This window comes from Siphateles boraxobius, unplaced genomic scaffold (assembly GCF_051911475.1).
Source record: "Siphateles boraxobius isolate OS27281-9 unplaced genomic scaffold, OSU_SipBor_1 46, whole genome shotgun sequence".
Classification (NCBI taxonomy): domain Eukaryota; kingdom Metazoa; phylum Chordata; class Actinopteri; order Cypriniformes; family Leuciscidae; genus Siphateles; species Siphateles boraxobius.
Genome location: NW_027509097.1, coordinates 485,942 through 500,001, shown reverse-complemented (window position 1 = coordinate 500,001; position 14,060 = coordinate 485,942). Strand labels below are relative to the sequence as shown.

Below are 14,060 nucleotides of genomic sequence, written 5' to 3'. Positions count from 1 at the left end.
CGTGCGTCTCCCTCAGACTGTAAACGAAGCTCGGGCGCACCAGATAACACGTCAGCTCGTCTTACGTCAGCGGACTCATGAACGCGGATTGACAACAGAACCGGAAGAGAATACAATGCTTAATAAAGTCGTCGTTTTTGTTATTTTTGGAACAAAATGTATTTTCGATGCTTCAAAAAATTCTAACTAACCCCCTGAGGTCACATGGACCACCTTGATGATGTCTTTATTGCCTTTCTGGACAAGGGCAGTATACCGTTCATACATTTTCAATGGAGGGACAAAAAGCCCTCGCACTGAATCTAAAATATCTTAAACTGTGTTCCGAAGATGAACGGAGGTCTTACGGGCTTGGAACGACATGAGAGTCATTAATGACATCATTTTCAATTTTGGGTGAACTAACCCTTTAAATTACTGTTTGGATGCCAGGAGTTCTCCAATGCAATGACATTTTCAGCACACTTTACTTTAATTTGAAACAAAGTTTGTGTTGATATGAAATTTAATGAAAAATTAAATACTACCATATGAACAGACTTTTGGACTTTTTAGTCAAAATCAGTGTTAAAAACAGTTAATTATTCAATGCATTGCATGTATAATGTCAAAGCACGATGCTCAGAATACTGAGCAAATTGTAGTGCCAAAAATTGCAATGTATCCAAACTGGTTGGCACGTTTTGCAAACTCTAATTGGTGTGAAATTTTTCAAAGTTAAAAAAGCAGTCATGTCACGCAACCGTGTTATGATGATTGATCAGTGCCGTCACCATCCATGAGTACTCGCGCTCGTCTCTCGCCCTCACCAGCCCGAGTCTTTCTGACACTTCTCATCTGACAGGGTCCAAACACAGACCAGACTGTGGTTGAGGTTAATCAGGAGCACACTGGAGATAATGAGAGATTATACGCTTGTGTGTGTGAGTACAAACACAACTATTGTCTTCAGTCAAGCTGCAGTTCTCAGTGGCGGCTTTACTAAAGCCAAAGGAAGTGGCATTTCCTTATCTGGGGAGCCAAAGTGTTGGGCAGAGCAATTCTGTCCGCCACTGCAGAAACCGCCAGAATACCGAAGTAAACAACACTGTCTACAGTCAGAAAGAGAGTGATAACAGCAGAGAGATAAGTGGCAGTTTGTAAGGACTGAACGCAACCAGTCATTTTAGCTTGCATGCTCTTCAGTACAGTACGACTTCTATTCAAGGATGTTTACAAAGGCAAGTATCACGATTACAATTGCTCATACTTAAAGTCAGCATTAGCCGGAAATTGTGATATTCTTTTCTTCTCTGTTGTGACGTATATCTGAGTGAAACGGCTTCTCGAACTTGAAACAAAGTAGGGCGGGACTTGATTTTGTCCATGAGGAACTGATTGGATGGTTGTGGTTTGCTATTGGTGGATCTATTGTGAGTGACAGGTTGTCCCGCCCTCACGCTATTAAACATGTCATCAGAAAACAGATGAGATGTCACTGCAAGAGGGAGGGGGAAGTTATTTTGATTAAAGATTACGAGGGTACATAAATTAAAAAAAATAATAATCCTGTGCATGGATAAATCCTTTTTAATAAGCTTTGCATTAACATCTTATGCCTGCTACAGACTTCGGCAAATTCGGCAACCCTATAAGATCACTTCAAATCACACTGTACGACATAAATCTAATAAACTTGGGTACGACGTGCATGTAGACTGTACGATGATGACACCTATTGAATCCTGAGCTACGATGCAAGTTAATATAGAAGAATATAACCTCATCAGCATGCGCTAGTGGTAAACTATATCTGCTCTATTTGAGCAAGATGAATTGCAATTGGCAATTTTATGTGCCAATAAAAGCGGAAGCAAAAGCAGAAGATATGGACGGACATGGTCATGGCGAGGGAAAAGAGGCCAGCTTGGCATGCCAATTTGGCAAATGGAGATTGAACCAAGTAGTTTTAAGTTAGAGCACCATGTCGCGTTGATCAATTCGCCATTTCATGTTGTATTTCTATTGGCTAGTCAGTAGACATAGGTGACATCGCAGCCAACACACGGAGATGATCAAGCTAAATTTCTGATACCGTAAAAAATTTTTCGCAGGCTATCATTGCTATCAGTGACAACGTCCGTCTTTGAACCTCTCTCACTGCATGACGTAGAACCAACGACCACAGAAATCACCCCAATTGGTCATCAGTGTTTCCCCTACCATTATATAAGGGGGGCGCCCCGCCCTCCTAATGGCTCACCCCAACCCCCTTGAAAGTCAATTAAATTTGATTTGATTTTCTTTATAGCACCAGATTACAATTTGTTATTTTATTAAACAAACTAAATAGCCCTTAAGTAATATGTTATTTATCTTATTTCCACAATGGCATGTCTTTTCTGTCTGTGTTTGCGTGTTTACAATTATCCCAATGAGTGCGCACACTCACACACAAACAAACACTTGTTCGAGTGCGGGCGCGGACTCCCGGAAACTAGAAATTTCTATGAATAAAACACATAAAAACGAATACATTTGTATTCATCTGTTGCAGAAAAGCAACAAGAACAACTAAAACAAAATAAAAACGATTTACAGGCCAGAGTTTCTTTTTATAACATGTTTGCAGCGTTGAGCGATGTAGCCAATCACAGACATATGTGTTGATTTCTTGAACGCAATGGCCAATCACAAGCATTCAAGATAGACTCCCCTCACTGCCAAAACGGACTTTTCAGTGCTGAATTCTGTATGCTGGCAAATCCTCTAACTATAACAAACAAAGTGTATATATTATGAAAAATTACTTTGTGCAGTCAGCTGAATTGATAATAACAGATGTGTGAGATCGCGATGAACTGATGTCAGCTTTTTAGGAATTATTAAGGGAGCACACTTTGCGCGTAGCCATGCAAACCATGCACGCAGTATCTGCTTGCTTTTATGTTATAACACAAACAGTGGTTTGTGTGTTAATGCTTTAATAATTTAATTTTTTTTATTTATATATTTTTTTTTTTTTCATTATATGAAAATGAAATTCCCCCCCTATGGCGATTCTATGGCGATCCTCAAGATCTTGTGTTTTTAGTGTCTCGGAGCACCTTGATTCGCAGTAAATAATGCCTACCAATGCTGGTAAAATAAAGTTTCAACAGAACATGCAAAAGAAAACCTTGGAACATCTTAATGACTACATAGTAACCACTCAGTACTACACCTTATTAAAGTTTTGCACATTCAGAAAATCTTTGGCTAATCTCTTGTTTCTCTGAGCTGGATTGATTTATGTCAATATGAAAAAGCACATGCTGGCTCTACAGTGCCACACTAATATAAATCATTCATACAGCAAGAAAAATCTTTCAGCTGTTATTTAGCTAAAGTCTCAAAGGATCAACAACCGTAAGAAAAGGGAAAAGAAGTCTTTCAACCTCCTCTCCAAACTTGCTCTCATCCACGTGTTATGGCACGTTTACAACACAGCACTTCAACTTCAATCAAAAGAGGTAAGAATGAGGGTAACATGACAGAAGTTAAGGACAGGAGAACAGCGGCGTCTCATTTCACATGCACACAATGAGCAGTCAAACTCCAAACACTCCTTAGATCTTGACTGCAAATATGGCGTAACCAATATGACATTTGCATGCTTCTGTCTTCAAGATTGTTATGTGAAGATGAGTGGCATAAATCTACAAATCTGAGAATGTCACCCATCAAACAATATGTTATTGTGCTGGATGACAGATCTGAAGTTATGACGGAAAGAAAGAAAAAAAGAACAAAACAATGAACAAAAGAAAGAAAAGCTTAAGGGTGAAATAAACAAAAATAATTCCATTAATTTTTTACATTTTGGAAAAGACACAATAATAGAGCTGCTTGATTAATTGTTAATTCATCTTTTACATTCTCAATTTAAAAAAGAAATGCAATTTCTATATCCTAAATGACAATGATTCGGCAATGTCTATTAAACCTTTGACAAGTAAGATCACAGCGAACATTTAAATCTATGTCGCCGCTGCCGCTGATCCAGAGAGAGCAGTTGTCAGGTATAGGCATGAAACAGCTTCACAAGCAGTCTTATCAAACACACAGTATCATTATTTCTGTCTCACAATCATTTAAATTACCACTGAAATACTGGGATAAAAGTTTATAGTTTGAATATAAACACTGACATCTATGGTAAAATCTACGGTAGCAATCAAAGTATAAAAAAAATAAAAATCACCTTTTGAAAGTAACTTGATGCTTCAAATAAAAATTTTATCAATTACATCGTAACACCAGTACAGTAGGTGGCGATACGTGCGATTCAACGCTGATTCGTTCAGGAATCAAACAAGTGAAGAATTTGAGTGAGTCATTGAATCATTCCTTCATTTACATTACATTTACATTAATTCATTTAGCTGACGCTTTTATCCAATGCGATTTACAATTGCTATACATGTCAGAGGTCGCACGCCTCTGGAGCAACTAGGGGTTAAGTGTCTTGCTCAGGGACACATTGGTGTCTCACAGTGGATTCGAACCCGGGTCTCTCACACCAAAGGCATGTGTCTTATCCACAGCCAGCGCCATCAGCAACACCCCGCTCATTCAAACAGATTTTTTTTTTTTTTTTTAATAGACCACATGCAGCAATTAACATTTTGTCAGAAACTCTAGCAAATAACATGTTTTGTTTAGTTTTCGAATCAGAATTGTGGTAGAATCATCATCTCTTATTTTAAACAAAAAAGCTGTTATTCTCAGTTTATCCAGAATCGTGCAGCTCTTATGCAGTTGCTAAGGTGTTCTAAATGCATTAGCATGTTGATATGTGGTTGCTAGGGTGGTCTGGGTGCTTGTAAGTATCTGATGTTTTGATCTCTTTTAATGAATTAATCTCATGAAACTATTATTAAGAATATTTTAAAAGAAAAAAAGTCACTTTATAAAAAAAATGAATGCAACAGTTGTTTAACTACTACACACAAAAAAGTCCATTCCATTGAGTAACTGTCGCTGGGTTTTTTGGTGTGCCGTGCAAATATTCCAAGCATGTCTGTGGAATGCCAGAATATTTACAGGATGCAGGAAGTTCAGCTGAGCCTCTCCATTTCAGAGACGACCTTTCAAAAGTCAAATCACAAACACAAAATCACTGAAAACCCGAATTTCAGCATGTGCCAGACTTCTTTTGGAAGTTTTTTGCCAGAGCTGGCATCTTTACCAACATGGCTTCCGGAACTGAATGCGATTCCAAATGGCTGGTTCTCGTTAAATCTCTCAACCGTTGTTTACTTCCACGCCTTAACTCAGAAACGTATGTAATCATCCAAAATAGTGCAAGCATTAATTCATTGGCAAGCATATCGTAAAGTGCTGTAGAAATGCAAAATATGCCAGACACAAGTCAAACCTGAGGAAACAAACTACAATGAAGGTGGTTGTAAATTACCATCACATGCATCAGGTTACTGAAACGACTAATCAAAACAGGACAAGGAAAAGGTGGAACATCAGCCACATGGACATTAATCTTTCTCGGCAAAATACTAAATATTATTGATAGATTCACAATGATTGTACATATCAATTCTGATAAATTAATTAATTGGATTAAATATGATCATGATCATCACAATCACAAATTCAATATGAATCTCACTGTGTGAAAAACATACCTAGTTTAATTTGCAATTAGATTTTACTATTTTATAAAAAAAAAAAACATTTTGAATCTATGTGGCTACAATGGCTGAAACAATATTTCCTCCGATTAGAAAAAAAGCAGTGCAGAGCAAATACATAAAGACTAAACACAGATAGCAGATCATTAAACCCAGCTGAAAAATAAATATTCCCACATGTTCATTAAGGACATATACATACATATCTGAAAGGTTTCATGTGGTAAGCCTGTGCACAAAGAGTAATCAGACAACACGTTTTATTGTTCATGCACCAACACAATTCCTCCATCTCTCTCAGCCAGCCATCTTTCTGCAGAGCTCTCAAAACAAACTTCACTTCTATTCTCCTCAAGGCCTGGATGAATGGAACAACACACACACACACAAAGCCTATTAAAGCTGCTTTGGAAACTCCTACGGGACGGCAGCGAGTAAGCAGCACACCTCTCTCAGAGAACACTTCCTCAAATACCACAGGACTTACTCATGCAGAGAGACAGAGGTGTGTAGAGAATCCAAAAAAAAAAAAAGAGGACGTGAAATTAACCTATTACGGTCACAACTCAAAACCATAAACTGTCAGATATGAACAACCATGCACTTTTATTAGGCTTCTGTTTTACGCAGAACTATGCTGAAAAAAAAACTTAGTCTTAGATATCAATGAAAGTTAACTTTAGCCAATACATTTTGATGTAGACAGTTCAATTTGAACAACAAATTTCGTCACATTCTCCATTCCAGTTTAAGTTATTTGATTCAACATCAATGAAATGGCTTTTAAAACCACAGAGCCGAGTATGAGTTATGACTGATTTTAGGGATCTTTCTGAGGGAATCTTTGATCAAGACCGTGGGATCCGCCGGATACGAGGCAACAGAGTGCGACGCAGGACAAGTCTTTAAAGGAGAACTCCGGGCAATTTTTAAGTTAATCTTGATCGTTAGACCTTTGTGAGTACTGACTATAGAAAAAAAAAACGAACCGGATTGGTGATTTGCTACGCGGAGCTGCGACCGCGGATGCCCAGAGCTCCCACCCAGCTAAAACGGCAGCTATGGGGGCATCGACATAAAGAGCGTTTTTGAACCTCTTAACAGACACAAAATGCAATTAAAATGTCTGTCCAATATGAACAGGGACCCTACATGTGAACAAGATGCATTTAGCAACTTAGCCATTGTTTCAACTCACCTAAATAGTCTTTTAGACGGCAAGCTGTAGTCTCGCGCTGCAGTCCCGTGCTGTAGCCGGAAAAGGTAAACAATGTCCAGGTGGGAGGAGCGTTGATCATGTGCGACGAGTTATGATCAGAGTTGCTTACAAGTGAAGAAGAAATGGTTCGTGTTTGTACCTTTCCGAATTGTGGCGACAGAATGCGAAAATATAAGAGCTTAAATTTTCATCGTCTTCCTTTCCTTGACCTCGAGATTCTGCAGTTGTACTTTAACTTGATGTGCAAACTCCTGTAGAAGTACTACGCGCTAAAGATTACCGCATTTGCAGTGAACACTTTGACAAGGATGACTACACACACTCAACACAGCGGGGCCGTTTGAAGAAAAATGCCATTCCATGTACGAAGACTCGTCGCACATGATCAACGCTCCTCCCACCTGGACATTGTTTACCTTTTCCGGCTACAGCACGGGACTGCAGCGCGAGACTACAGCTTGCCGTCTAAAAGACTATTTAGGTGAGTTGAAACAATGGCTAAGTTGCTAAACGCATCTTGTTCACATGTAGGGTCCCTGTTCATGTTGGACAGACATTTTAATTGCATTTTCTGTCTGTTAAGAGGCTCAAAAACGCTCTTTATGTCGATGCCCCCATAGCTGCCGTTTTAGCTGGGTGGGAGCTCTGGGCATCCGCGGTCGCAGCTCCGCGTAGCAATCACCAATCCGGTTCGTTTTTTTTTCTATAGTCAGTACTCACAAAGGTCTAACGATCAAGATTAACTTACAAATTGCCCGGAGTTCTCCTTTAATTGCTGAGTGCGGGAGGGAAGACACTGAAATGTGTGCGGGAAGCTGGAGAAAGAAATGATTTGTGTGCTCATGCAAAATATAATGATCTAATAATAACAGCAAGCACAAGTCTGTCACTGGAGATATGAGGCGTTGCGAGAGCGGGATGGAAACACTTCTAAATCAAGACACACCCGAAGCCCCCTAGTCACATGACTCTCAGGCCCCATCCACACTACTGCGTTTTAGTTTAGAAACAGAGAATTAAAACGAATACGATCTCCGTCCACACCAGCGTTTTAGCTGCGTGTTAGAATTGATCTCCGTCCATATTAAAACGACTGAAAACGCGGATCACGTGACCATTCACCTACACTGGGCATGCGCGTGCCGGTGTAAACAGGAAACTGATTATTCCTCAGAGATGACGAAGAAGAAAGTAGCTAAGTTACCTCTGAAAAGATTAGCAATGTCGAAGTGGTTTGTCACAGATTGCTCGAATAATAGCTTGCCTCCGGCGCATGTAGGCAGTTATAGCATTGTAAAATGCAGAATTTACCTGCTAGCAAAGACTTCAAAGTCAGTAATGCTTGTAATTTATTATCCATGCTGCAGTCACTAACGTAACTGGTAGTCCAGGCTGTTGTTGTATGTTTTCTTCCGGGGACGGGTCATGTGATGGATGGCTGACGAATCAGGGAAGGATACGCCATGACTGATGACACCCAATCAGAGAGCCGAGCGTGAGCCTCTGCGCCATCGTTTCTAAAGTCCTCCGTTTTGACCCGTCTTCACTAAAACACCCTTCGGAGATTCAAAACGGGGTCGGCATCTTTTCTTAACTTCTACGTTTTAGGTCTCCGTTTTTGCCGTTTTAGTCTGGACGGGAGGTGCAAACGTAGCAAAAGGTCTCCGTTTCTAAACTAAAACGTAGTAGTGTGGATGGGCCTCAGACCCTGCTTACACCTGGCATTAAATGTGCGTTCATGCCGTATAATAATTACTGTAATTACAAGAGAGTTCAAGTCCTCGTAGAGCTCGCAATTACAACGTGTAAGAAGCTGGGAGTTTTTGGAGAGCACGTACTTGTACCACCTGACCACTGCAGATACAGATTACACATTGTATTATTAACATGATAATTCTCAAAAGTGTCTCCTCTAAGCACTTTGATTAGACTTTGAGAGATATTTTTGGACTACATGCCTCACTCAATACATCACTCAATAAATTCATAAAAGATGTTTTTAAAAATGCTTGTAATCCTAAATTGGATGTTTATACAGGGAGAAATCTATATCTATATAAGCAAGTCAGTAAATGAATGCATAAATCCAATCACTCAATCATTGGTGTATATATAGTCTGGAGGCAGTCAGAAAATGATGCCACTTTTAATAGTTAGTCTATCAAGAGAGCAGCGCACATAAATATGCTTCAACGTGTTTCTCTTTTACCTGTCGTATTGTCGTAGCTTCACCTCAGTCTAGTGCACTTGAGAATTTAAATTAAACCAATACAGAGGCAAAACTATTTAAACTCAACAAAGTGAAATTCAACCACCCTCAGGGTAAAAATACACACACGCACACACAACAAAGACTAGACATTTCTACACACCGCCTCGTGCTCCTTTGCGCTCAGAGAGGAAGTCGCTATAAAAGCAGTGAGCAACACAGACAGGTAAAGACCACAATATTTCAAAAGAGCTGAATAACTCAAGCAGAACAGAAGTTTCTATCCAACATGAATGCTGGCGATATTTTGAGACTCCATCAAGGAGAGATGATAAATCCAGAATTATGGGCTAGACTGAGTTTGCTGCTGATAAAAGATCCTACTGATCCAACATTTAATGCAACCCATAAAAGTCTTCTCCAGTTGAGATGGGATTAAGATTCTATTATATCTCGAAAACATCCCTAAACTCAGAAAACCTCAGAAAAACTTCTCAAGAACTTTCTAAATGAACTTATTTGTGTAAACTATTATGGCTGCTCAAGGAAACAGTTCAGTTAGGAAAATATGATGACTAATAATGACATGTCAACTCAGAGCCATCAATCACAGCTGGAGGAATGAGGCAACATACCGTAGCGTGACAACAATCCAGTCTATCATTATATACGAGAAAGAAGAAACACCTGGAAAATAGTTCAACTTTCCTTTACTGCGGATATGCTTGGTTAACATCTACTTCTAAACATGTTTGGACACATACGAACCAGAGACGTAGTTTTCCTGACTTAAATGTACAGCAAGTCATAAGGAAGCTCAGGAATGATGAAAAATTAAACTATCACAGATATGTTGGCAATCAGTAGCCTGGGATAAATGAAATCACTGACACCATGACACTGACCAAAGATGGAGTGTAGACCAATAAGAATGACGTATTCTAGAGAGTAGTTAAATGTAATATCTGCACAAAATTGATGTATAAAATTATTTTCCACAATACTTAAATTCACAACATTCATTCTTTAAAACACACAAATAAGAAAAAAATAAAGGTAGCACGTATAGTATTACGTTTATAGTTGCCCAATAAAATGAGTTTGTTTACATCAGGCTTCCCACGCATTTCGACTTTCCCAGTATTTATGATTCTGGATATGGATTTAAAAGTATAACAGAGATAGAAAACTCAGTATCACGGAGTAGCCTAGCCAATTAAATAGCTCAGGCCATGTATGTGTACGTAAATCTGTGACTGAAAAATCACGGTTTTTAAATCTCCTAATATTCCCAGGTTATCCATAACAGTGGGATCCCCTGAAATACAAACAAAGCAATCGGGCGAATGAAAGCAGCAGCGGCTGTAAAGAATCTTCCGCGGGAAAATACAACAAGCGCTAAAGGTTCTTACAACATAACAGCGCGAAAACTTGTTCCAAAGTATCAGCGCGCGAGTAACAATGAGAAACAATGTATCCATGAACTCCATTCAGGCCGCCGCGCAGGAAACACTGGAACTAGGCGCGTCTGTTTCAATCTCTCTCTCTCACACACACACACACACACACACACATCTCAAATATATAATAGCGCATTGATTTTACACTGACCCACAATCATAAAAACACTTCAGCACAAAACATCCTCAATTAGTGTAAACTGGCATGAAAATATAGAATCGCACCATTTCTCCCAAAACTTTTGTAACAGGACTAAAAGAAGTTTAGTTAATGCAAGTTCCCTTCTTTACTCACCTACTCCGTACTTCTCTTTCTTCGTGGGCACCCAGCGCGACATCCTCAATGATGAAAGTGTTGTGAGACGCCTGTGAGTGTTGTTGTCGCTATTCCAAATATATATCCAGAGTTTTTCCACACACTTTTTCTTTTCTCTGTAGGAGTGGAAAGACTCATCTAGCCGCCATTTTCCACCATCACTGAACTCATGAACCGCGAGGGGGAGATATGAGAAACTTTCTGTCATGTGGGACACCAGCGTCACCGGACGACCGGACAGTCCCTCACAAAACAACTACCATGGTCGCTATAATCTCGGCCAAAATACCAAAGTATAAGTAATAATACAACTTTTGTGACTTGGAATATTGGGTATGTATTGATGTTACAGGAGTACTTTCTTTTTTTTTTTTTTTTTTTTTTTTGAACGCACAGATTTATTTTTATTTTTATTATTAAAATGTATCTATAAAATTATATTCATGATTTATTTTTGCTACTTTTAAAATGCTTTCTTATTATTATTATACGTTTTGTTTTTAAATATTAGAGGTTAAATAAAATAAATTATTTCAGCATATTTTTAGTATGATAATTATTTTATTTAAAACAAGACTGTCTCTTAGTTGTGGCGTCATTCCCACCCCGACCAACATTTTAGCGGTACTAAACTTAAGTTTTATCAAAAGTCAACTTTATAGCAAGTAGACAACAGCGTCAGTGACGAACATGAACATGAAATCAAACACGTGAGGTAAATATGACTTGTGAAAGGAATATTTCTGCGCATCGTTTCTAATCAATGTCTTGTATTGTCAAAAAAGTTTAATATAGCCTACACAGTACAGTATATTTAATTTGTCTGTGTGTATTTACATAACATGCACCATAAAAATACACACAGTGCTGAGGAACACCAAGTAATCTGATATTTCATTCCATAAATGTTTTAGAAAATGTAGTGGAAATGTTCATGAGTTTCATAAAAGAAAATGACAGACTCCTGTGAGTGTGATTGACGTTGGACAATGAAACTGAAACACTTAGACCAAAATCATTTATTAGTACGGTGTAGGGCCTACTTTTGCAGCCAGTACAGCATCAATTTGTCTTGGGAATACAAGTCCTGCACAGCGGCCAGAGGGATTTTGAGCCATTCCTCTTCCAGAACAGTGTCCAGGTCACTATATAATGCTGGTGGAGGCTCCTCTAAAATATCCCAAACTTGCTCAAAAATATTCAGATCTGGTGACTGTGCAGACCATGAGAGATGTTCAACTTCACTTTCATGTTTATCAAACCATTCTGACACAAGTCTTGCCATGTGTATTGGTGTATTACCATGCTGATACACAGCACCCCCTTCATGTACGATGTTTGAAACATTATTTGCACATGGTCCTCCAGAACGGTTCGGTAGTCATGATACTGCAGCCCAAACCATCACTGATCCATCCCGCGCTTCACTTTGGACACGCAACAGACCGGGTGTTGAGCCTCTTTGGGGCTTCTCCACAGCAGAACTTCCACTGGTGTGGGAAAGAGTGATGGTGGACTCATCAGAGAACAAGACATGTTTCACATTGTCCACAGCCCAAGATTTTCAGTGTTGGCTCATTGGCACGCTTGACCCAAAGGTTTGGTTATAGCAGCCCGACCATGAATATTGACTCCTGACGCACAGTTTTGGTGGAAATAGGAGAGTTGAGCTGCGCCTTTAATTCTACATGAGTTGGGCTCTGGGCTTTTATGCAGCTTCCTCTTGAGTCATCAGTTACTCCTGTTGGATTTGGTGTGTCGACATCACCCTGATGTCATAGCTCTCGATACACCACAAAGACATGCTGTCCTGGTCACAGATGCGCCATTGAGACGCTCTCCAACAATTTATCATCTTTTGAACTCTGAAATGTCTACCATTATGTTGTGTGGATTGCAATATTTTACAGTTGTGCTATTGCTCTGCTAATTCAACCTTCACACTTGGCTCATACTGATGGAATGTAAAATCACTGAAGATTGGCCACTAGGCTGCACAAATATAGGCATGAAACATTCAGCTCATGTTTCAGTTTAATTGTCCAACCCCTGCTATTTACCACTGTTAGGCACATTAAAATGGTCTGATAAAAGTGTTGTTGTCTATAGTTAATGAAACAGAAACACACACATATTGGCATCCAGCCATTGAAAGTTTTGATTGCTCAACAAGACTGCATTTGTTTGATTAAAAAATACAATAAAAACAGTAATATTGTGAAATATTTGAGAGTCTAAAAATAAGCGTTTATATTGTAATTTTAAAATGTAATTTGTTCCTGTGATGCAGAGCTACATTTTCAGCATCAGTGTTGCATGCTCCTTTAGAAATTATTCTAACATGCTGATTTGCTGCTCAAGAAACAGTTTTTATAAATATATCAATGTTGAAAACTGTTGTGCTGCTTCATATTTTTGTGGGAACCATGATACACTTTGACTGTAGCATGCACATAAAAGCAAAGCTCAGATTTGTTTGTATTTTGAATAACCCATGATGAAACTCTGTAATTTTCAAATGGTCAATTTCTAAAATGTTGATTTTAACTGGGTTCTAAACAGACAGAGTAATCCGTCGCTTCTGTCCTAGTTTTTGAGTAAAAAAAAAGATTTTTAATCAAAAAATGGAAAACATAATTAACAGCACTGCATAAAACATTATGAATCCTCTAATACTCATAACGAGTCAATTTTCGCTGTCACAAATAGCTGCAGACTGTGGCGACTGCTGAAAATTTGATTATGGGGACCAATTAGAAAAGATTGCTCTGGGATAGCGTCTCGTAGCCACTGACTTCACTTAATTCCTGCTTTTCCAGAAAAATTATCACTCCGTTTGAGGTTAATTGTTGTTTTTGTGAAAGTATGTTGCTTTGCACACAAACCATCCCCAGATGCTTGTAATTAAAGCTGCTCTGTGGGAAAAAGACTGCCTTTTGATTCATAACACTGCAAAACATTTCAAGAATGAACCTTTTTGGTGACATCTATGAATACATTGCTTCCTCTTCTTTGTTCGAATGTTGTTGAAACACTGACCGCAGGCTATAAAATACAAGGATTTGACTTAAACAACTTAAAAAGGAGTTCCTTTGCATTCATCTCAAGCTTCTCATCTGTATAAATGTTACAGAATGTGCTTTCATTGTTAGCCCACAGATACGTCCCTTTATGAGAAATGAATGAT

General features: G+C 38.8%; 1 protein-coding gene across 3 annotated transcripts in view; it reads right to left on the bottom strand.

Annotated features, from left to right (window-relative positions):
• The window catches only part of dock1 (dedicator of cytokinesis 1), a 252,549-nt gene extending 241,509 nt beyond the window's left edge, over positions 1-11,040 (bottom strand). Inside the window, exon 1 of one of the 3 annotated variants that reach the window (XM_077200233.1) lies at positions 10,853-11,040. In XM_077200233.1, the coding sequence (XP_077056348.1) occupies positions 10,853-10,895 (43 nt within the window). In that variant the 5' untranslated portion in view covers positions 10,896-11,040. The remainder of the gene's footprint in view (positions 1-10,852) is intronic. The other 2 variants (XM_077200232.1, XM_077200234.1) reach the window with 2 other exon arrangements.
• Positions 11,041-14,060: the final 3,020 nt, after the last annotated feature.